At 39.4% G+C, this 25,627-nt stretch overlaps 1 protein-coding gene across 4 annotated transcripts in view; it reads left to right on the top strand.

Annotated features, from left to right (window-relative positions):
• LOC144975108 (cysteine-rich venom protein TEL1-like) overlaps window positions 1–23,946 on the top strand; it is a 31,493-nt gene extending 7,547 nt beyond the window's left edge. For 3 of the 4 annotated variants that reach the window (XM_078918841.1, XM_078918838.1, XM_078918839.1), the window contains exons 2-8: window positions 3,194–3,771; window positions 5,034–5,227; window positions 15,729–15,855; window positions 17,071–17,186; window positions 20,325–20,437; window positions 21,427–21,518; window positions 22,760–23,946. In XM_078918841.1, the coding sequence (XP_078774967.1) occupies window positions 3,660–3,771; window positions 5,034–5,227; window positions 15,729–15,855; window positions 17,071–17,186; window positions 20,325–20,437; window positions 21,427–21,518; window positions 22,760–22,890 (885 nt within the window). In that variant the 5' untranslated portion in view covers window positions 3,194–3,659 and the 3' untranslated portion in view covers window positions 22,891–23,946. Of the gene's footprint in view, window positions 1–1,811; window positions 1,883–3,193; window positions 3,772–5,033; window positions 5,228–15,728; window positions 15,856–17,070; window positions 17,187–20,324; window positions 20,438–21,426; window positions 21,519–22,759 lie in introns of those variants that run through there. The other variant, XM_078918842.1, reaches the window with a different exon arrangement.
• The last annotated feature ends 1,681 nt before the right edge of the window (window positions 23,947–25,627 follow it).

Raw genomic sequence — 25,627 nt, 5'->3', positions numbered from 1 at the left:
ATATAGATGAATAAATAATATAGATAGATAGATAGATAGATAGATAGATAGATAGATAGATAGATAGATAGATAGATAGATAGATAGATAGATAGATAGATAGATAGACAGATAGATAAATAGATAAATAGATAGATAGGTAGGTGGGTAGATATATAGATAGATAGATCAATAAGCAGATAGATATGTAAAAATAGCTAGCTAGTGAGATAGATAGATAGATATGTAGGTAGGTAGGTAGGTAGATAGATAGAGAGATAAATAGATATATAGATAGGTAGATAGGTATGTAGATAGATAGATAGATAGATAGATAGATAGATAGATAGATAGATATGTAGGTACGTAGGTAGGGGGGGGGGAGATGTTTTAATACTCTCGCTTTATTTAAACAAAAATGCAGTCTTATAGAGAAACAAATAGCCAAATTATCTCGGTTTCCATAACTTCAATCGGTTGCAAGTACATAATTGCTTATTACCCTTTGGTTAAGATATACAATTTTGAGCAATAGTAAACCCAAAGCGTTAACAAACATTTGCTTCGTGTTACTATTTGCAGCTTAGTATTTCTTCACATTCGTGTTAACTACGGTTAAACCTTCAGGCTCCATAATCTATTCTTTAAAAAAAAAGGTTTGGGAGTCAAAATTGTTCCGTATAGTCCATCTGAATTTTTGTCAACGAGCACTGAATTACTGGCAACTCTAAAAATTATAAAACTATTCTTTTTACAGATTCATATATGGTTAACTTGAAAACTTTTTTTTTAAAAATCAAGGGTAATTCTATCACCCATTGACTCAAATTATTATTTATAAAATCTGCTAGGGCATAATGATCGCTCCTTTGACGTTTGATATCGCCATCTGGCCGCCCTGTTGCCAGATTCATTTGCGCGCACATATAGACTTTATAATTTCCGGACTAATTTTGGACGTAATGGCTCAAAAGATTCCCAGAAAACAGTAGTACAATAATTAAAATAGACGATTGCCTATTCGAATCAGCATTTTGTTTCCCCTCAAATATTGCAGGTTCTCCGCTAGTATGATATTAAAAAGATATTTTGAAAAAAAAAAAAAAACGATGAAATGAAATGGACAGAGGGTTTAGTAACAGCAGACCTGCCTAATACTACGAAAAATTCGTAGAAATTCGAATTTTTGTCTCCAGCCACAGAGCTGCATAGGTATGTATCTTTAACTCTATAAATCTTGTTGAGAAGGAAAGTCTAGTTTCTTAGAGCCTATATTCAATACTTTGGAGCATGTTTAAATCGTAATGGGGCAAATTGTTTATTTCTAAAGCTATTTACAGTAACTTTTACATTTTTTCCATTGGAAACAGCGAATTTTTGAAATATCATGAAGGCAGCACTGGTAAAGGCCTTGACTGAAATCAGTCCTGGAAATGACGATCTCCTTACTTGAAGCTAACTGGTCTACGAACTGAGCTATTGGGGCACTATTCGATTAAATGATAGGGTAATCGATGTGGTTTAGTAGTATGAATGGCACTCGCGTTCGGATCGGAAGGTCCTGGGTTCCAGTCCCGAGCGGCGCATTGTTGAGTCCTTGGAAAAGGCCCTTTACTCACATTCTCTCATCGTAAAATGAGTACCTGGCCGTTAACAGCGATGTCTCTGTCCGAAAAAAATTATAATATCGCCTGACAAGTGTCATGTCTCGTTTTAAATGTTGTGTGTTGCTGTTGGTCATTGACCCCTTGTAAAGGGCCCTGAGCACGTAGAGAGGATATGGCGTTATATAAAAGCTGAATTTTAAAAAAAAATGTAATATCGCCTAACAGGTGACATGTCTTGTCCTACATGATAAGTGTTGCTGTTGGTTAAGGATCCCTTGTAAAGCGCCTTGAACAAGGTTAGTGGATTTTGCGCTATATATAAAAGCTTTAAGCCTAAGTTTACCTTTATTATTGTTTTTCCCCCTCTTTCATCTTGTCACTCAGCGATGCAAAGAACAGAGTCTCGCGATTCAATTAGTAATAATTACTGTTTACTCCGATGTAGGATACGCTTCAGTAATTTTATCCAATATTGAAGTGGATAGATGTTCCAGTTGGCAGATGAAGATAGTAGTAGTATAGTAGTAGTAGTTATAGTAGTAGTGGTAGTAGTAGTAGTAGTAGTAGTAGTAGTAGTAGTAGTAGTAGTAGTAGTAGTAGGAGGAGGAGGAGGAGTAGTAGTAGTAGTAGTAGTAGTAGTAGTAGTAGTAGTAGTAGTAGTATGAGTAGTTGAAGTAGTAGTAGTAGTAGTAGTGGTAGTAATAGTTAAGTATTGCTGGGCCCACGTTTGAAGCGTTATATAAAAACCAACTTTTATTCTATTAACTATAAAATTAGATTCGAGAGTTCGACCTCAATGATAACTTTAAAAATGCATTTTACTTACATTGTTCTCATCCTATCTGAACTATTATTATTCTGTGTAAAATTAGCTGTCTTTGTACGAAAATTGTGTAATAGGCTGTGCTGTATGCTTCTTCCTATGCAGGGAGGTAGATACTGTGTCTTCTATCCCATTATGTCTGTTTTCCAACATGCTTTCTGTCTTTGTCTTGGAATGAGATTACTTGGTTATGTCCTGGCCTGGCTGGGAGGGAAACAGTCAAATGCATAGTTATTGTTTTGGTAGATGATATTTTTTCCTTGTAAATCATCTCTCCGTTATGTATTATTATATTTGTTATTCTTGTATTATGTATAATGTAAGTATTTGAGTGTCTTCCTCTTTGTTAGATTTTGTGCTTGTGTCCGGATGAGACTTTAAGGTGATCTCAAACTAAGTACTTTGATGGTGTGCTCTTGAAATCTACACCCGTTTCCTGTTTGAACTAATTCCCCTTTGTCTTCCCCTTTCCTATGTGTTTTAATTGTAATTCTAGAACATTTTACTTTCCCATTTTCTTCCTTTTTACTGGCGCTAATATAACCTAAATGTGTTGCAAGCGCCGCAAAACCCTTAAAAACTAACAAAAACAAAAAGTTCTAAAGCCCTTTGAGTATGTTGTTTACTGTGGATAAGTGCTATATAAATATACAACTTTTAAGATATGAATTTTAGGGCAAATAATACTTTTTTGGGGGCTGTCCCTGACTTTGTCACCAGAGAAAGAAAAAAAAAAAAAAAAACAAACTGAAAGCATAATCGTAATCTCGACAATCTATTCCAGAGTGAAAATTGCTGAGACCTGAGGGTTACATCAGGAACAGCATCAAACAGAACAAGAAACATCATCTACAACAGTCCAAGACCAACAACATCATCAGGAAAACATCAGGAAAAATAAGACATCCCCAAAAAATCTTTAAAAAAACCACCCCCCCCCCCAAAAAAAAAAAAACAAAAAACAACACACCAAAACAACCTACCACTACAACAACAACTACAGCAAAATTAATAACAACATGAGCAGCGACAACGGCAACAACAAGCCCAATGATATATGAAGATCAAAGCAACCACAACATTAGTAAAAATAACAAAAACATCTGGACCAGGGGATAAACAATATCATCTTCTACAACAACAGCAGCAACAACAACAGCGACAACAGCAGCAATAACAATAGCAACAGTGGAAATTACAGTGGAAAGCAGTTAAAACGGACCAAAGAAACACAAGACCCCAGTGTCAAAATGCAAGTCTTCCTACCATTTCGGTCTTCCTGGTCGTGTCACGTGATCACGTTATTGGCGTGTGTAGTAATGGGCTGGTGTTGCTTGGCACAGGCCAGTAACTCTGCTTGTGGTAGGTTCAAGTTCAAGGTCATTATCACCATCATCATCATCATCGTCATCATCATCATCATCATCATCATCATCATCATCATCATCATCATCTTTTTCACCATCCTCCTCCTCCTCCTCCTCCTCCTCCTCCTCCTCCTCCTCCTTTTTCTTCTTCTTCTTCTTCTTCTTCTTCTTCTTCTTTCTTCTTCTTCTTCTTCTTCTTCTTCTTCTTCTTCTTCGTCTCCTTCTTCTTCTTCTTCTTCTTCTTCTTCTTCTTCTTCTTCTTCTTCTTCTTCTTCTTCTTCTTCTTCTTCTTCTTCTTCTTCTTCTTCTTCTTCTTCTTCTTCTTTTTTCTCTTCTTCTTCTCCCCCTCCTCCTCCTCCTCCGCCGCCTGTTAGCGTGATAGAATGTAAAGAGCCTTTTCCAAGGATCCAACTATGAGCCGAGCGAGTGTCATATCACTAGACTACATGATAGCCAAGGTCAACTGGTGAAATTAGAAAACCAATCGAAATAAATAAATAAATACATGAATAGATTAATAAACAATAATAATAATAATAATAATAATAATAATAATAATAATAATAATAATAATAATATATATATACTATACTACTACTACTACTACTAACTACTACTACTACTACTACTACTACTAACTAATAATAATAATAATAATAATAATAATAATAATAATAATAAAAATTTAATCATAATAATAATAACAATAGATCTTTGTCGTCCATAAATGACAAATATAAAAGTATTCTTGAACTCTCGTGTTTGAAAATTTGAACTCGTCACCAATGCTCGTACCCAAGTTCTCGCAGTGGCATTTGGAACTTGTTCGAAATTCCAAACGTAGGAATGTAAGAATCTTATATTATTCCATAAGGGGTCCTGATAGCTCAGTTGGTAGAGCACTCGCTTTGTATGTAAAGTGTAAAGGGACCGAGATTGATCCCGGGTGCAGTCAAGATTTTTATTTTCTGATCCCCCCCCCCCCCCCCACCCTGTCCACTCAGCAGTGATTGGGTAGCTGGGTCTGTTAGATCTGGGGGAACGTTTTTTGTAATAGACTAGCGTCCTATCAAAAGGATAGCAAGCGATTGCTGAATGACTCTGGAGGACTATTTTTATTTTTGTTTCTTATTATTCCATGGGAATATTTTTAAAAAGATACGTTGGTTTGTTTTGTTTTTTTTCTAATTGTATCATTATTTTATTTCCAACTTGTAAGTTGAATTATATGCACGTTCATTATTTATTTATTACCAGAGGAGCAACCGTGTTACTATTCCATCAAGCCAGGCTCCCCTAGCGTGAAAGTAGATGCTCTTCGAAGAATCAAAAGAGAATTTAAAGACGATGGCCGAAATAGTCCTTTCACGGCTGAGGAGAACAAGATGATGCTGGACAAGCACAACGAGCTGAGAGGGATAACCAAGAATGCTGCCGATATGGTGATGTTGGTCAGTATAGATAGCATAAAGTTGACATCACTCAGGTCTTAGTTTTTTAAAAAAAATTGTTTTGTTGCCATCCACGTTTATTATGAGTAATTCTCATTTAACTGTATTATCCAGACTATAAATGTTCATGGTTACACAGAGTTTTGTGTATGGGTCCATTATACTTCCGGATGGCAATTTTGTGAGCTTCTTAGCCAAGCGCATACGGTATCTATAAAGTAGATAGAACAAAATAAGGGTTCATCACTTGTGACGTCACTTCCCTCGTAATGACGCATAGTATCTCAGTAAATGGTTCTAAACTATCGGAACAATGGCGGATGGACGCCCTTATGAAATACTTCTCCGACGAGCATAAAAGTGTATCCAGAGGAGAACAACATTATAAATCTGATCACGTTTTGATTTTTATACATTCTGATCACATGACATGTGAAAAAGTTCTAGCGAGCATGAAGAATAAAAAGTACCGATTTTCTTTGTTGAGAACCAAGCTGATGGTTGCTGGGCGGACGTGACATCAGACTATTGAATCCTATTTTTTTTGTTGGAAGTGGGAAACCGGTCCTCCAGAGGACTGGATAAATATATTGTATTCAGAAAAGTGAGTGGAGCAGGCACTTATGTTGGTAACAACAAGATATGAAGTGAGTGCCAGAAGACAATAGAGAATAAAAATTATTTTCGCGGCGGTGGTGGGGTTTGAACCTGCGACCTTATTGGTACGACAACTCCGCCTGGCAGGTGAGAGCGTGGCTCTACCGTGTGAGCTATCCACGAACACAAAAATATTCGTTTCAAACCCAAAGTCATTTCTAGATCCCTCTCTCACCCACTTCTTGAGATCGCCGATTCGTTCGCCACCATCGCGAAGTAATTTTGACCAGCAGTTAAGCTTAATAGCCAATATTCTCATCACAAACATATAACATAGAAACGATTGAGACATTGAGTATGCTCCGGTGTATGGGGTGAATTTTTAATTCAGAAAAGTGAGTGGAGCAGGCACTTATGTTGGTAACAACAAGATATGAAGTGAGTAGAAAAGTGCCAGAAGACAATAGAGAATAAAAATTATTTTCGCGGCGGTGGTGGGGTTTGGACCTGCGACCTTATTGGTACGACAACTCCGCCTGGCAGGTGAGAGCGTGGCTCTACCGTGTGAGCTATCCACGAACACAAAAATATTCGTTTCAAACTCAAAGTCATTTCTAGATCCCTCTCTCACCCACTTCTTGAGATCGCCGATTCGTTCGCCACCATCGCGAAGTAATTTTGACCAGCAGTTAAGCTTAATAGCCAATATTCTCATCACAAACATATAACATAGAAACGATTGAGACATTGAGTATGCTCCGGTGTATGGGGTGAATTTTTAATTCAGAAAAGTGAGTGGAGCAGGCACTTATGTTGGTAACAACAAGATATGAAGTGAGTAGAAAAGTGCCAGAAGACAATAGAGAATAAAAATTATTTTCGCGGCGGTTGTGGGGTTTGAACCTGCGACCTTATTGGTACGACAACTCCGCCTGGCAGGTGAGAGCGTGGCTCTACCGTGTGAGCTATCCACGAACACAAAAATATTCGTTTCAAACCCAAAGTCATTTCTAGATCCCTCTCTCACCCACTTCTTGAGATCGCCGATTCGTTCGCCACCATCGCGAAGTAATTTTGACCAGCAGTTAAGCTTAATAGCCAATATTCTCATCACAAACATATAACATAGAAACGATTGAGACATTGAGTATGCTCCGGTGTATGGGGTGAATTTTTAATTCAGAAAAGTGAGTGGAGCAGGCACTTATGTTGGTAACAACAAGATATGAAGTGAGTAGAAAAGTGCCAGAAGACAATAGAGAATAAAAATTATTTTCGCGGCGGTGGTGGGGTTTGAACCTGCGACCTTATTGGTACGACAACTCCGCCTGGCAGGTGAGAGCGTGGCTCTACCGTGTGAGCTATCCATGAACACAAAAATATTCGTTTCAAACCCAAAGTCATTTCTAGATCCCTCTCTCACCCACTTCTTGAGATCGCCGATTCGTTCGCCACCATCGCGAAGTAATTTTGACCAGCAGTTAAGCTTAATAGCCAATATTCTCATCACAAACATATAACATAGAAACGATTGAGACATTGAGTATGCTCCGGTGTATGGGGTGAATTTTTAATTCAGAAAAGTGAGTGGAGCAGGCACTTATGTTGGTAACAACAAGATATGAAGTGAGTAGAAAAGTGCCAGAAGACAATAGAGAATAAAAATTATTTTCGCGGCGGTGGTGGGGTTTGGACCTGCGACCTTATTGGTACGACAACTCCGCCTGGCAGGTGAGAGCGTGGCTCTACCGTGTGAGCTATCCACGAACACAAAAATATTCGTTTCAAACCCAAAGTCATTTCTAGATCCCTCTCTCACCCACTTCTTGAGATCGCCGATTCGTTCGCCACCATCGCGAAGTAATTTTGACCAGCAGTTAAGCTTAATAGCCAATATTCTCATCACAAACATATAACATAGAAACGATTGAGACATTGAGTATGCTCCGGTGTATGGGGTGAATTTTTAATTCAGAAAAGTGAGTGGAGCAGGCACTTATGTTGGTAACAACAAGATATGAAGTGAGTAGAAAAGTGCCAGAAGACAATAGAGAATAAAAATTATTTTCGCGGCGGTTGTGGGGTTTGAACCTGCGACCTTATTGGTACGACAACTCCGCCTGGCAGGTGAGAGCGTGGCTCTACCGTGTGAGCTATCCACGAACACAAAAATATTCGTTTCAAACCCAAAGTCATTTCTAGATCCCTCTCTCACCCACTTCTTGAGATCGCCGATTCGTTCGCCACCATCGCGAAGTAATTTTGACCAGCAGTTAAGCTTAATAGCCAATATTCTCATCACAAACATATAACATAGAAACGATTGAGACATTGAGTATGCTCCGGTGTATGGGTGAATTTTTAATTCAGAAAAGTGAGTGGAGCAGGCACTTATGTTGGTAACAACAAGATATGAAGTGAGTAGAAAAGTGCCAGAAGACAATAGAGAATAAAAATTATTTTCGCGGCGGTGGTGGGGTTTGAACCTGCGACCTTATTGGTACGACAACTCCGCCTGGCAGGTGAGAGCGTGGCTCTACCGTGTGAGCTATCCATGAACACAAAAATATTCGTTTCAAACCCAAAGTCATTTCTAGATCCCTCTCTCACCCACTTCTTGAGATCGCCGATTCGTTCGCCACCATCGCGAAGTAATTTTGACCAGCAGTTAAGCTTAATAGCCAATATTCTCATCACAAACATATAACATAGAAACGATTGAGACATTGAGTATGGTCCGGTGTATGGGGTGAATTTTTAATTCAGAAAAGTGAGTGGAGCAGGCACTTATGTTGGTAACAACAAGATATGAAGTGAGTAGAAAAGTGCCAGAAGACAATAGAGAATAAAAATTATTTTCGCGGCGGTGGTGGGGTTTGAACCTGCGACCTTATTGGTACGACAACTCCGCCTGGCAGGTGAGAGCGTGGCTCTACCGTGTGAGCTATCCACGAACACAAAAATATTCGTTTCAAACCCAAAGTCATTTCTAGATCCCTCTCTCACCCACTTCTTGAGATCGCCGATTCGTTCGCCACCATCGCGAAGTAATTTTGACCAGCAGTTAAGCTTAATAGCCAATATTCTCATCACAAACATATAACATAGAAACGATTGAGACATTGAGTATACTCCGGTGTATGGGGTGAATTTTTAATTCAGAAAAGTGGGTGGAGCAGGCACTTATGTTGGTAACAACAAGATATGAAGTGAGTAGAAAAGTGCCAGAAGACAATAGAGAATAAAAATTATTTTCGCGGGGTTTGAACCTGCGACCTTATTGGTACGACAACTCCGCCTGGCAGGTGAGAGCGTGGCTCTACCGTGTGAGCTATCCACGAACACAAAAATATTCGTTTCAAACCCAAAGTCATTTCTAGATCCCTCTCTCACCCACTTCTTGAGATCGCCGATTCGTTCGCCACCATCGCGAAGTAATTTTGACCAGCAGTTAAGCTTAATAGCCAATATTCTCATCACAAACATATAACATAGAAACGATTGAGACATTGAGTATGCTCCGGTGTATGGGGTGAATTTTTAATTCAGAAAAGTGAGTGGAGCAGGCACTTATGTTGGTAACAACAAGATATGAAGTGAGTAGAAAAGTGCCAGAAGACAATAGAGAATAAAAATTATTTTCGCGGCGGTGGTGGGGTTTGAACCTGCGACCTTATTGGTACGACAACTCCGCCTGGCAGGTGAGAGCGTGGCTCTACCGTGTGAGCTATCCACGAACACCAAAATCGGCGATCTCAAGAAGTGGGTGAGAGAGGGATCTAGAAATGACTTTGGGTTTGAAACGAATATTTTTGTGTTCGTGGATAGCTCATACGGTAGAGCCACGCTCTCACCTGCCAGGCGGAGTTGTCGTACCAATAAGGTCGCAGGTTCAAACCCCACCACCGCCGCGAAAATAATTTTTATTCTCTATTGTCTTCTGGCACTTTTCTACTCACTTCATATCTTGTTGTTACCAACATAAGTGCCTGCTCCACTCACTTTTCTGAATTAAAAATTCACCCCATACACCGGAGCATACTCAATGTCTCAATCGTTTCTATGTTATATGTTTGTGATGAGAATATTGGCTATTAAGCTTAACTGCTGGTCAAAATTACTTCGCGATGGTGGCGAACGAATCGGCGATCTCAAGAAGTGGGTGAGAGAGGGATCTTGAAATGACTTTGGGTTTGAAACGAATATTTTTGTGTTCGTGGATAGCTCACACGGTAGAGCCACGCTCTCACCTGCCAGGCGGAGTTGTCGTACCAATAAGGTCGCAGGTTCAAACCCCACCACCGCCGCGAAAATAATTTTTATTCTCTATTGTCTTCTGGCACTTTTCTACTCACTTCATATCTTGTTGTTACCAACATAAGTGCCTGCTCCACTCACTTTTCTGAATTAAAAATTCACCCCATACACCGGAGCATACTCAATGTCTCAATCGTTTCTATGTTATATGTTTGACTTACTTGACTTAGATGCCTTTCGCGTCTCGACCGAAAGATCGGGTCGCCTTGGCTGTTTCCAGTATTTCCTGTGTGAGGTGTCTCCAATATTGCCGGTCCTCTGCTAGGGTTCTCAGATTTTCAAGGTCCCCTGCCGTTATGAGACTAATGCTTTGTCCAAGTGTTGTGAGGTTTTTGTTTAGGATCACGGGGAGTGTTGTGATCTGTCTTCCTCTGAAAAGGTTCCCGTGTTTTTGGAAGTATCCCGACATGGCTTGGTTTGCTGGTATGTTTTTGTCCCTGCGTAGTATGTGACCGAAAAGTTGCCATCGTTGTTGTAAAATGTCAAGGGAGATTGGTCTTTCTTTTGTGATCTTATAGAGTGATTCATTTGAGATCTTTTTGGGGTATTTGATGTCCAGTACCCTTCTTAGCTGTGTGCGATGGAAGGCATCCAGATGTTCTTCTTCGGATTTTGTCAACGCCCAAGTGCCGCAGTTATACAGAAGTACCGGTTTTACAAGAGCATGGTACAGTTTCAGTTTGGTTTTTCTCTTTATTTTGTCACCTCTAATCCATACATTGGTGAGTTTACTGAGTGCGGCGTTTGATAGCTGTTTTCTTCTTTGTACATCCTCGGTGTCTCCAATTAGTGAGCCGACTTTCTTTGTTCTTTTCCATTCCTCTTTGTTCCTCGATATTGTTGTAAATTCGGTTTTATTGGCATTGACTTGGAGGTTATATTTCATGAGGGTATTTTGTATGATGTCTATATTTGCTGGTGTTGATCCAATAAAATCGACATCATCTGCATAGGCGATTTCTCTAGGGATTGCATTCTCAATATGAGTCGTTGGTTTTGGAATGACTTTTCGAACTTCTTTCAGAGCGTGTTCTAAGTATATTGTGAACAGAATCGGGCTCAGACTATCTCCTTGGGGGTCCCGATGTTACTTTCGAACTGCGTCTGTTTTGTGGCCCCGTATATCCTTGGTTGTATCTTTGTGTTGCTGAGAAGAAATCGGATTATTCGGAGCTCGTCTTCGTCTACTATTTCTGTTAATATCTCCAAAAGTTTTCCTCTGTCGATCGTATCAAAGGCTGCGGACATATCGATTCCGGTTATTGTTATGTTTGTATGTTTGTGATGAGAAATTGGCTATTAAGCTTAACTGCTGGTCAAAATTACTTCGCGATGGTGGCGAACGAATCGGCGATCTCAAGAAGTGGGTGAGAGAGGGATCTAGAAATGACTTTGGGTTTGAAACGAATATTTTTGTGTTCGTGGATAGCTCACACGGTAGAGCCACGCTCTCACCTGCCAGGCGGAGTTGTCGTACCAATAAGGTCGCAGGTTCAAACCCCACCACCGCCGCGAAAATAATTTTTATTCTCTATTGTCTTCTGGCACTTTTCTACTCACTTCATATCTTGTTGTTACCAACATAAGTGCCTGCTCCACTCACTTTTCTGAATTAAAAATTCACCCCATACACCGGAGCATACTCAATGTCTCAATCGTTTCTATGTTATATGTTTGTGATGAGAATATTGGTTATTAAGCTTAACTGCTGGTCAAAATTACTTCGCGATGGTGGCGAACGAATCGGCGATCTCAAGAAGTGGGTGAGAGAGGGATCTAGAAATGACTTTGGGTTTGAAACGAATATTTTTGTGTTCGTGGATAGCTCACACGGTAGAGCCACGCTCTCACCTGCCAGGCGGAGTTGTCGTACCAATAAGGTCGCAGGTTCAAACCCCACCACCGCCGCGAAAATAATTTTTATTCTCTATTGTCTTCTGGCACTTTTCTACTCACTTCATATCTTGTTGTTACCAACATAAGTGCCTGCTCCACTCACTTTTCTGAATTAAAAATTCACCCCATACACCGGAGCATACTCAATGTCTCAATCGTTTCTATGTTATATGTTTGTGATGAGAATATTGGCTATTAAGCTTAACTGCTGGTCAAAATTACTTCGCGATGGTGGCGAACGAATCGGCGATCTCAAGAAGTGGGTGAGAGAGGGATCTAGAAATGACTTTGGTTTGAAACGAATATTTTTGTGTTCGTGGATAGCTCACACGGTAGAGCCACGCTCTCACCTGCCAGGCGGAGTTGTCGTACCAATAAGGTCGCAGGTTCAAACCCCACCACCGCCGCGAAAATAATTTTTATTCTCTATTGTCTTCTGGCACTTTTCTACTCACTTCATATCTTGTTGTTACCAACATAAGTGCCTGCTCCACTCACTTTTCTGAATTAAAAATTCACCCCATACACCGGAGCATACTCAATGTCTCAATCGTTTCTATGTTATATGTTTGTGATGAGAATATTGGCTATTAAGCTTAACTGCTGGTCAAAATTACTTCGCGATGGTGGCGAACGAATCGGCGATCTCAAGAAGTGGGTGAGAGAGGGATCTAGAAATGACTTTGGGTTTGAAACGAATATTTTTGTGTTCGTGGATAGCTCACACGGTAGAGCCACGCTCTCACCTGCCAGGCGGAGTTGTCGTACCAATAAGGTCGCAGGTTCAAACCCCACCACCGCCGCGAAAATAATTTTTATTCTCTATTGTCTTCTGGCACTTTTCTACTCACTTCATATCTTGTTGTTACCAACATAAGTGCCTGCTCCACTCACTTTTCTGAATTAAAAATTCACCCCATACACCGGAGCATACTCAATGTCTCAATCGTTTCTATGTTATATGTTTGTGATGAGAATATTGGCTATTAAGCTTAACTGCTGGTCAAAATTACTTCGCGATGGTGGCGAACGAATCGGCGATCTCAAGAAGTGGGTGAGAGAGGGAACTAGAAATGACTTTGGGTTTGAAACGAATATTTTTGTGTTCGTGGATAGCTCACACGGTAGAGCCACGCTCTCACCTGCCAGGCGGAGTTGTCGTACCAATAAGGTCGCAGGTTCAAACCCCACCACCGCCGCGAAAATAATTTTTATTCTCTATTGTCTTCTGGCACTTTTCTACTCACTTCATATCTTGTTGTTACCAACATAAGTGCCTGCTCCACTCACTTTTCTGAATTAAAAATTCACCCCATATATATATAAAACAAACAACGCTTTTGAATCACACGAGATACATCAGTGTGCTCGTCGCATTGAGAATTGAAAAATGAGATATAAATCAAGAAAACCGACCGGAAAATAAAGAAACTGTATCATTAAATTTAAAAAATTGAGCAATATTTTTTTCTAAATCAATCTACTACAATTTATTTTTATTTCTAAACCTATTTTTGTGAAACAAAGATAAATGTTCTCCTTTTTGCAAGCTGATTCAACAATGTGGTTTTCAAATTTATCGTATACGTAATCATTTGGAAGCTCACGAGAAAGGTATTTTTGTGTAATCTCTTTCACACACACGCGCGTACACACACACACACACAAACACACACACAAACATATACAAACAATACACAAACAATACACATCCCTGGTCATCTATTGCCTATATTATTAATGTTAATATATACATCCCATGCTGATCGTCACTACCCCCCCCCCCCCCCACCCCCCAACCATTTCCACCATCCAAGTACCAGCGGCCTTTTCTCTTTGATTTCGTATTATGGTCTACCCGAAGCCAAACACCTCGATCGTTTGTGGGTCAACCCCCCCTCCCCCCACCTTCGCACGTAATCAATTTATAATTTTCTCTCTGTATAGAGCGCCACATGCACAATTATATACTATTGAATGACACTGACCTTGCCCCTCCCCTAACACAAGCCAACAGCAACCCAAGCTATCCTCTATCACGTGACCTTAGATCCGATGCTGCATACCGCTTGAGAGTCTTCACTATCCAGATCTCGTTCATGGTCACGTGAGAAGGCTATATCCGTTCGGGTTCGGCGTTCGGCGTCTCGTTCGACCCGATTTCGTTAAAAGCCTAATATTGCAAGCCCAATCAACCGATATCAAAATAAGAAAGAGCATAAAACGGGCATCAAAAACATCATCAATACAAAAGTCACATGCAATACATTTAAAATTCAATTAAGTAAATATTTTCTGAAAACATATGTTTTCATGTTTTTTTTTTGTTTGTTTTTTTTAAAATGTCTATTGAGTTCATTTCAAATCGTGGATCCGAATTTCATAAGAGACCTATCGCCAAAATATTGAAGTTTAGTTTTAGGAGATGCTAATAATTTTAAATCGTGGGATCTAAGATACGGGTCGTCCATATATCGGGATCTTCCATCCTCCCTCTTTTTCATTAAAAAAAAAATCCAATAGTTTAGAACCGGTTACTAAGTTACTATGCGTAATTTTTAATTCAGAAAAGTGAGTGGAGCAGGCACTTATGTTGATAATAACAAGAAATGAAGTGAGTAGGAAAATGCCAGAAGACAGCATAGAATAAAAACTTCGCAGCGGCAATGGGGGCTCGAACCCGCGACCTTACTGGTACGACAACACCGTCTAGCTGGGGAGATCGTGACTCTACCATATGAGCTATCCACGGCCCCACTTAAAAGTCGCTTCAAACTAAAGCAGTCTCTCTCCCCGACTACTTCAGGTCTAGGGTTCAACACACACAAACGCCGCGAAGTTAGTTGGCCAGCGGTTAAGCTTAATAACCGATATTCTCAACACAATCGTCATTACGAGGGAAGTGACATCACGACGGTTGAATCATTGGAACCAGTATTCTGACATCACACTTTTCTTGTTCCCCAACCATAGATAACAACAAGCGACAGCGATGAGAGGACTGTCACCACTTAGTTTGGCCTTTGTAATTATTACTCAATCAAACTGATCGAGGGAATAAATCCGGAAACAAACGCATCCCTCGTATTTAAAAGATCATATTTATTTTTTAAAGGATTCTTTTTTCCGCGTGGGGCTATGTGGTATTGTGGTATGACATTCGCATTCGGATAAGCAGGTTCTGGATTCGAGCCCCGAGCCCCGGTGAATAGTTGATTCCATTGGAAAAGGCTCTTTACTCACATTCTCTCACCGCACTCAGATATAAAATGAGTACATTGGCGTTAAAAGTGGTATTAATATAGTCTAACAGGTGTCATGTCTCGTCCTACATTTTTAGTGTTACTGTTTGCTAGGGACCTCTTGTAAAGCGCTTTGGGCATGTTTAGTATACGGTAGTCCTTCAGAGCCAATAAGGCCCATGGAGCCGGAGTTTATCCCGGTTTCTATCACGTTAAACAGACAAAAGCAATTGCTTGCTACCCTTTGGATAGGACACTAGTCTATCGCAAAGTACTTTCCGCCAGATATAAAATACCTAGCTACCCAATCACTTCTTCTTCTTCTTCTTCTTCTTCTTCTTCTTCTTCTTCTTCTTCTTCTTCTTCTTCTTCTTCTTTATTATTATTTATTATTATTATTATTATTATATTATTATTATTATTATTATTATTATTATTATTACAACCAGGAATGGGACGATGAGCTACAGGAGGAAGCCCAGCGTTGGGCGGACAGATGTGACTTTAACCACCCTAAGGAGAAGCGGATCGTTGGACGCTTTCGTGGCATAGGCCAAAACCTTTATGTGGCAACAAGTAAGTCTCACGCACACCTCGGACAGACTTCGTTAACTCATTTCCTGAAACCTGAAACTAACCAAAACAAAACAAAAAAAAAAAAAAAAAAAAAAAAAAAAAAACAAAAAAAAACAACCCCCCCCCAAAAAAAAAAAAGCAACCAAATTAAAAAAAAAAAATGAAACCAAAAAAAAAAAAAAAGACAGAACAAAGGAAACACAACTAAAACAAAACGCAAAAAAAAAAAAAAAAAAAAAAGAAATACCTCCCACCCTAAAGAAAAAGAGAAAAGAAATTGAAGAAAACCATGGAGTAAAACAAATAACAAGACACATTAATAAAAGACAAGATAAAAACAAAACAACAACAAAAACAAAAAAAAAAACCCAACAATCAAACAAACAAACAGACAAACAAACATACAAACAAACAAACAAATCTAAAAAGACAAACACAAGAAAAAACAAAAAGAAAAAACAGGGCGACGACAACCCCCCAAAAAGATGATGGTGATAATAACGATGATGATTATGACAATCGGGGGTTCCGAAATCTCGGTTGGTAGAGCTTTCGCTTCACGCGTAAAGGGACCGAGATCAATCCTGGGTGCAGTCGAAAAATTGATCAGCGATTGGGTAGCCAGGCTTGTTTAATCTGCCGGAAAGTACTTTGCGATAGACTAGCGTCCTATCCAAAGGGTAACAATTCGCTATTGTCCGTTTCACGCTATAGAACCGGGATAAACTCCGGCTCCATGGGCCGAATGGCTCTGAATGTCTACTTTCTCGGCCTTCTGTGCAGCTGAAGCTGCAAGAGGATAAATAAGTTATGACGATGATGATGATGATGATGATGATGATGATGATGATGATGATAATGATGATGATTATGACTGCAAAGGTGCTTATAGTGATCTAGTGGTATGACACTCGCTTTCGGATCGGAAGGTCCTGGGTTCGAGCCTCACTCGGCACATAGATGAGTCCTTGGAAAAGGCTCTTTACTCACATTCTCTCACTGTACTCATGTGTAAAATGAGTACCTGGGCGTTAACAGCGTTGTCTCTGTCTGAAAAAATGGCATTATCGCTTAACAGGCATCATGTCTCGTTCTTTATGTTACGTGTTGCTGTTGGTCAGGGACCCTTTATGAAGCGCATGTTTGAGCACGTTTTAATAGATATTGCGCTATATAAAAACTTTAAAAAAATATTACTCCATTCACGCTTCCCAGACGAACCAGCGAGAGTCGACAGCGTCGTTCAGTCTTGGTATGATGAGATCAAAGACTATACGTATAGCTCAGACATGGAATGCAAGCCTGGTAGGGTCTGCGGTCACTATACCCAGGTAAGTCCGTACTCACGCACTCTTGACGAATTAACCCCCTCCTTACCACCCACAGGAAAATCGTCACATTTTTCCTATTCTGATTTCTTTTGTACATCATAATATTTGAACAAAAATGTTTGCTGTAGTTTAAGTATATTAATACTGTGTTGAAGATCTCGTTTAGCAAGAACAGCTTTTTGGAGTGAAATAAACCTAAATTTGTGTAGGTTGGATGTGTTGTTTCGGGGAAAATCCGGAAAATGGCCAGTAAGGCAAGGAGAGAGTTAACCAGTAGATTTTTGACCAGTCAAAACATGGAATTTGTGACACGCCTTCACACGTCACTCGGACAAACATAATTGGTTGTTTATGACCAATAAAGTGAATCGACCTTTCTCTGATCATTGCTATTGTTTTCATACCGCCAAATTGGTGACTAAGTTTGTTATCACACGATTTTCTTGATCATATTATTATTATAAACGTTTAAGTTTAAACATAAATAAATTTCTGTGTTGGCCAGTTAAAATATGTTTACAAATGGGAAAAGGCTGGTGGGCTCATTCTTTTAATAATTTTCCTTTCAATCCATCCGGCCCAGCAGCCTTCCTCTCGTTTAGTTTCGAAAATACGAGTCTCGTTTCTTCTTCACTGACCTCAATAGTCATTTCATCTTCCAAAGCCCTGTCTAATTTATGTTTTTCATTTTCAATATCAAATTTGTTTGCTGTCTCGAAACGTGAATAAAATTTATTTAGAGTTTCAATTTCGATATCTTCTGATATAATCGTGGGCTTTGGATAATAGTTAACAGCAGTTTTAAGCCCCCGCCACGTGTCCTTTATATCTCCAGAAGAAAAGCATTTTTCAATTTTATTTTTGTACTTGTTTCTGCAACTAGATATTACTCTCTTTATCTCTTTTTGTTTTGTTTAAGATCTTTTTTGTTTCCACTAGTAAAGAGAGTTTTCTTTTGGTTCAATAAAAGGTTTAGATCTTTTGCTATCCAAGGCTTGTTGTTAGGATAGTATCTTATTTCTTTTTTACACATTACCAGCTGTTCACAGAATTTTCAATACTCACTCACACAGTCATTCAGCTCATCCACACTATCACATTATTCGATAAAAACATTCCAGTCAGTGCATTCAAAACAACCACGCAAATCTTCACACACACTTCCGTTCCAGATCTGTACGCTTTTCTTTACTAGTTTTACACGTTTAAAAACAAGGCGGTAGGTGGGGAGTAGCAAGAGCATGCAGTGGTCAGATAAACCTAATGGGGCACGGGGTAAACATGCATAACTATTGTTAACATTACACAGGTATAAATCTAATGTTTTTTTGTCCCTTGTCTCGCAGTCCGCGTATTGATAAAGTCCCGAGAGTGTGAAATCGTTACACTGGTTAAAATCACCAGTGACCACCAATACGGCGTCGGGTGACTTAATCTGAATGTGCTGTATTTCTTTCCTCAAAATATTTTTGCTGTGTTGTTGTCTGATGATGGTGGAATGTAGACGTTGATGACGATGACATGAGTATATTCCCGGGGTAGATAATATGGTCGTCCCACATGTCACACCACAAGACCACATCGCCACATGATCTCAGCGTTTTATTCTTGGGTATGTCGTATGACATTATTATATGTGTTATAAAAGTATCACCCAACACAACTCAGGTGTAAATGAGTATCTGACCATAGACAGTGGCAGATATTGCAAGAATGGTTGTGTCCAGTGGCGTGGCATGCTTACAGTATAGGGTGGTGCCAGAATCAGAAGAAAATCACTTAAAATATTGTATAATTGTAAATACGAAAGAAACAAACAAAAATTAAAGAAAAGATTTACTCAAATAAATCAGAGTCTCATGTTATTATTTTTTAAATGCTGTAATCCATTTTTAAAAGATGGATGCGGTGCCCGGCACCAAATCAACCAATATAGCCACGCCCCTGGTTGTGTCATATTTCACTTTTAACCAGTTTACTGCCGTACTCTGGAAAAACACATATTAAACAATTTGGCCAGAAAACTCGTCCTTCAAATATCGATTGATTTTTTAAAAAAATACTCGAGCTTTTATATAGCGCAATAACCACTAAACGTGTTCAAGGCGCTTTACAAAGGGGTCCTTGGCCATCAGCAACACTTAACATTTAGGAAGGGACATGACGCCTGTTAGGCGTTATAACATTTTTTTTCGAACAGAGACAACGCTGTTAACGACCAGGTACTCATTATACACATGAATACGGCGAGAGAATGTAAGTAAAGAGCCTTTTTAAAGGACTCAACTATGCGCCTAGCGAGCGAGGCTCGAACCCAGCACCTTCCGATCCGAAAGCGAGTGTCATACCACAAGACCACATAGTCGCACGATGACCCATATCTTGGCAAAAACTCTCAAACATGGGACTTCACGAAGTAGTCTTCCATCATGCCCCAGGTTTGAGAGATTTTTCTAAGACAGGGGTCATTTAAATCGATCGATATTTGAAGGTCACGTTTTCTGGCCAAAATTTGTAAAATACGAGTATGTTTGTTTTTACAGAGTAGGCCAGTCAACTGGTCAAGCCCAATGCATTTCGTGTGGAAACTGACATAATATTAAGTCGTCCGCTAGAGCCATGGAGCCGGAGCCGGAGTTTATCCCGGGTTTGAGAGATTTTGCTAAGACAGGGGTAATTTAAATCGATCGATATTTGAAGGTCACGTTTTCTGGCCAAAATTTGTAAAATACGAGTATGTTTGTTTTTACAGAGTAGGCCAGTCAACTGGTCAAGCCCAAGGCATTTCGTGTGGAAACTGACATAATATTAAGTCGTCCGCTAGAGCCGGAGCCGGAGTTTATCCCGGTTTGTATCGTGCGAGACAAACGATAGCAGTTGTTAGCTATCCTTTGGATAGGACGCCAGTCTATCGCAAAGTACTTTCTAAATCTTATAGACTCAGCTACCAATTCACTGCTGGGTGGACAGGTTGGGGGGGGGGGGGGGGGGGGGTCATAAAAAATCTCGACTGCATCCGGGATTGATCTTGGTTCACTTTGCGTGTGAAGCGAATGCTCTACCAATTGAGCTACCGGGACCCCCCATATTATTTAATATTATTTACTTATTATTCTTGTCTTGCGCCGTTTGTTCCAGGTCGTGTGGGCGAAATCTGAAGCCGTGGGTTGTGCCATGAAGTATTGTGATAGTCTGACGTCCGTGCCTAGTTTCAACAAGGGATATCTCGTCGTTTGTGAATATGGTCCTCCGTGAGTTCTCATCGTCAATGGGCTTCAATAGTCGTGACGTCACTTCCCTTGTAGTGACTATAGTAACTTAGTAACTGGTTCTAAACTATCGGAACAATGGCGGACGTAATTATGGAATACTTCTCCGACGAGCATAAAAGTGTATCCAGAGAAGAAAAACATTATAAATCGGATCATATTTTGACTTTTATACATTCTGATCACATGACATGTGAAAAAGTTATAGCCAGCATGAAGAATAAAAGGAACCGATTTTCTTTGTTTAGAACCAATGTGCTAGTTGCTGGGCGGACGTGACATCAGACTATTGAATCCTATTCCCATTTTTGGAAAGGAAAAAAGAAAGTAGTCCTTTTCAGAGACATTGGGTCCATGGAGCCGGGGTTTACCCCGGTTTCTATAGCGTGACAATAGCAATTTGCTTGCTACCCTTTTGATAGGAAGCTAGTCTATCGTAAAGTACTTTCACTCCCTCTCTCTCTCTCTCTCTCTCTCTCTCTCTCTCTCTCTCTCTCTCTCTCTCTCTCTCTCTCTCTCTCTCTGTGTGTGTGTGTGTTTGTGTGTGTTAGTGAGAGATAGAGATAGAGAGAGAGATAGAGATAAAGAGAGATTATGCTATATATATATATATATATATATATATATATATATATATATATATATATATATATAATACATACATATATCTTTCTCTGTAAGTATGTGTGTGTGTGTGTGAGGTGTGGGGTGAGAGAGAGAGAGAGAGAGAGAGAGAGAGAGAGAGTATCTGTGTAGGCTACATACTACCTATGCTACATCGTTATAAATTGTGATTTGGGTTATTTCTCTTGAATTTCGGCTATAACAGGACTCGGTTATAACAGGGATTTTAGGCTGGACCCGCCATCGCTGTTATACCGAAGTTCCACTGTATTATCTATTCTATGAAACTATGTATTCAGCTTCCCAACCCATCTATTCACCTACTCATCCATTTGTCTACCATGCAGAGGCAATTACTTGCAGCAGTATCCATATAAAAAAGGCAAGGCCTGTTCAGCTTGCCCAGAAAAATATAAACACTGTACCAAAAACCTTTGCTGTAAGTATTGGTTTGTTAAGATTATTGTTGTTGTTATTGTTGTTGTTGTTGTTGTTGTTATTATTATTATTATTATTATTATTATTATTATTGTTTTTTGTTGTTGTTTTTTGTTGTTGTTTTATATTATTATTATTATATTATTATTATTATTATTATTATTATTATTATTATTATTATTATTATTATTATTATTATTAATATAGTAGTAGTAGTAGTAGTAGTAGTAGTAGTAGTAGTAGTAGTAGTAGTAGTAGTAGTAGTAGTACTTTTAGTCATAGTAATAGTGATGATGATGATGATGATGATGATGATGATGATGATGATGATGATGATGATGATGATGATGATGATGATGATGAGAAAGAATTCCAATTTAATAATAAAAAAATTATTCTCTATTGTCTTCTGGCACTTTTCTACTCACTTCATATCTTGTTGTTACCAACATAAGTGCCTGCTCCACTCACTTTTCTGAATTAAAAATTCACCCCATACACCGGAGCATACTCAATGTCTCAATCGTTTCTATGTTATATGTTTGTGTTGAGAATATTGGCTATTAAGCTTAACTGCTGGTCAAAATAACTTCGCGATGGTGGTGTGCGAACGAATCGGCGGTCTCCAGAAGTGGGTGAGAGAGGGATCTAGAAATGACTTGGGTTTGATACGAATATTTTTGTGTTCGTGGATAGCTCACACGGTAGAGCCACCTGCCAGGCGGAGTTGTCGTACCAATTAGGTCGCAGGTTCAAACCCCACCATCGCCGCGAAAATTTTTTTATTCTCTATTGTCTTCTGGCACTTTTCTACTCACTTCATATCTTGTTAATATGAATTCCAACCCATAACCATCCGATCACAAAGCAACAGCTTCACTCCTACGCTACCGGCTCCAAATATTATAATTACAGCCTCTGCTGTTGCTACTACTACTACTACTACTGCTACTACTACTACTACTACTACTACTACTACTACTACTACTACTACTACTACTGCCACTACTATTACTACTACTATTAATATTCTCCTCCTCCTCCTCCTCATCCGCCTCAGCATCATCATCATCATCACCATCATCATTATCATCATCATCCTCATCCCATCTTAACTCGCCCTCCCCCCTCCCACGATATCTCTACAAGTGATAGACACAACTATACATAGTATTTAATTCACATATTATTGTTTTTTCTTTTTTTTTTATCTTTCCACCCTAATCTCCCCGCTCCAATCAGCTCTTCGTCCATACATCGGAAATGGAAATCCAACTAATAGCGTCAAACCACGCTCGTCCACACCACTAGTCCAAGTCATCGCATTTGTGACCGTTGCCGTGATAGTCACTCTTGTGCAATCACAACAATAGATTTTGTTTTGTTTTGTTTTGTTGTTGCCGTTTTTTTTAAAACTTTTGTTTGTTTGTCCTACATTCCAATCAGTTGGTAGAGCACTCGCTTCACAAGCAAAGGGACCGAGATCGATTCGGTGCAGTCGAGATTTTTTCTGTCCACCCAGCAATGATTGGGTAGCTGGGTCTGTTAGATCTGGCGGACGTACTTTGCGATAGATACTTTGCGTCCTATCCAAAGGGTAGCAAGCATTTGCTATTGTCCGTTTCAAGCTATAGAAACCGGGATAAACTCCATGGGGCTGGTGGCTCTGAAGGCCTACTACTACTACTACTACTACTACTACTACTACTACTACTACTACTACTACTACTACTACTACTACTACAACAACATTCCATTTGAGAGAATCACTAAAATTAACCAGTTCTTTCCCAGTTGTCCTAACAGTTCATAGCAGCACCGTTTCATTCTTCAACCTTCATGCACATGTTTGCAGGCCTGTTCAGTGCGGCTATGTGGTCTAGTGGTATGACACTCGCCCTTTGGATCAGAAGGTCCTGGGTTTGAGCCTCGCTCGCTCGGCGCATAGTTGAGTCCTTGGGTAAGGCTCTTTACTCACATTCTCTCACCGTACTGGCCGTACCTGGCCGTTAACATCGTTGTCCCTCTGTCCGAAAAAAAGTTTGTAATATCGCCCAGCAGGCATCATGTCCCGTCCTACTTGTTAAATGTTGCTGTTAGCCCGGAACCCCTTGTAAAGCAGAAAATATCTCGACTGCATGAACCCGGGATCGATCTTGGTCCCTTTGCGTGTGAAGTTAGTGCTCTAACAATTGAGCTATCGGGACCCCCGCACTTGTAGATAATGGACAACATATTCCGTTGATATGATGGTTTTCCCATGACAATAACAAGCCTGTCTACAATTTGGGGAATCAGACCAGGATTTTGTATTTTATACGTAACTCATTTTTATTTAGCACTAACGTTATGAATATTTCAATTGAAAGCACACACCAACAAAAAAAAAATTTTAAAAAGAAAAAAAAACAGAAAAAAAAGAAGAAAAATAATGACAGTTTTGGAAATTTGAAAGTCAATAAAACAACAGATTGGATGTAATCGTACGTTATTTACTTACTTAATCCTCTTAAGTTCTTCGGGCCTTCGGGCACATAAGGCATCCACCAGACATCATCTTCGGGCCTTGAGGCACACAGGGCATCCTCCAGACATCTCCATTTAATTTAATTATTTTTTTGCGGTCGACTGCTTTTGCGGTGGCTGTATTCCAGGACAGACCCGCTTCCTTTAGTTCTTTCTCCATTGCCCTTCGCCAGGTTTCTTTAGGTCTTCCCCCGCTTTCTCTTCCATCTGCTGTCCAGTACAGGGCTGTCTTGGGAAGTGACCATTTTTCCACTCTGGCTACATAACCCAGCCAACGCCATCTTCTTCTACTTTTTATTTGGCTTTCAATGTTAGTGCAGTCAGCTTTCTTTCCACTACAAATAATTTTGTAGGCCAAAATATGCTAAAATTGTTAAAATTTTAAAACATATTTGGTAATATTACATGACGAATCATTATTCAAAACCTGTTGTATTTCAAATTGAAATGTCTTGCAACTTAATCCATCACGTGACATTACGATCAATTATTGCTGATTTCCTGCATGCTGTATAACATGGCTAAAACGTACAATTCCTATACAACTAGTTACTCTAGGCATGTAACAAATTAGGGAGCAGGCACTGGTGTAATTAGAGGTCTGAAAAAGTTGTGTATGAAACAATACCAGACAATGCAAGAAAGAAAAATACAAGAAAAAAAAGACACATCCCCCCCCCCCCAAAAAAAAAATGGATCCCGGGTTGAGGAATACTGATTTTGGGATGTTTTTTTTTCTTCTTTCTTGTATTTTTCTTTCTAGCTTTGTCTGGCACTGTTTCATACACACTTATTGAGAACTCTATGCATGAGGCAATTATTAAGAATAAGGCGGACTTCGAAATTGATCCTATGGCTTGTATTATTACCCCACTTTTTTATTGCACCAAAATTGTGGCTTTTTTTTTTCAGTTTTGATTTGAATTTGTGAATACAACGTAAAATGTATGTGAAGGACGAGATAAGTGTACGAATAAAATACAAAATTGAATCAACGCAAAATTAAGTCATGAGATGGTCAATTCATAGCCTGACACTGACATCTCCCCCAACATTACAACAACGATCACCAAAAGAAAGTGAAAAGTAAGTTGTCGGTGTTATTCAAGGCAACAATGATCAAAAATTATATCTCACTGTTTACTTTCTTTTGGTGGTCGTTGTGGTGAACTTAAAGAAGGTAACTATTTTGGAGGATTAAGAAGGGTTGGGGGGGGAGGATGGCAGTTTCGGGATATGGTTTAAAGAAGGCTTCGGATGGTCAGTGAAAACTTTGCTTTTTCTATTTTCAAAATCGCGTAGTTTTCGATGTTACACGGCAATGTCCGTCAATTGCAGAGGTGAAGAGAATTATAAAACATATAAGAATTTTTTAATAGTGTTTTCCACACGGTGTGTTCCACAAAATCATTTTTTTAGAATGAAATTCTGAGCGTCCACACCCCCTCCATTTTTTGCTATATAACGAGCACCCCCTCCCCCTCCCCCCATACTCGTATTATCCGAGGCCTTGACTATAGATGTGCCTATTTTCAATACTTATTGCATAATTAATTTTATTCTATGCAATCTAGTCACAGTTGT

Source organism: Berghia stephanieae, chromosome 6, assembly GCF_034508935.2.
Source record: "Berghia stephanieae isolate SIO BIC M18660-M18661 chromosome 6, UCSD_Bste_1.3, whole genome shotgun sequence".
NCBI classification, from domain to species: Eukaryota; Metazoa; Mollusca; class Gastropoda; order Nudibranchia; family Aeolidiidae; genus Berghia; species Berghia stephanieae.
This window is presented reverse-complemented; position numbering and strand designations above follow the sequence as displayed.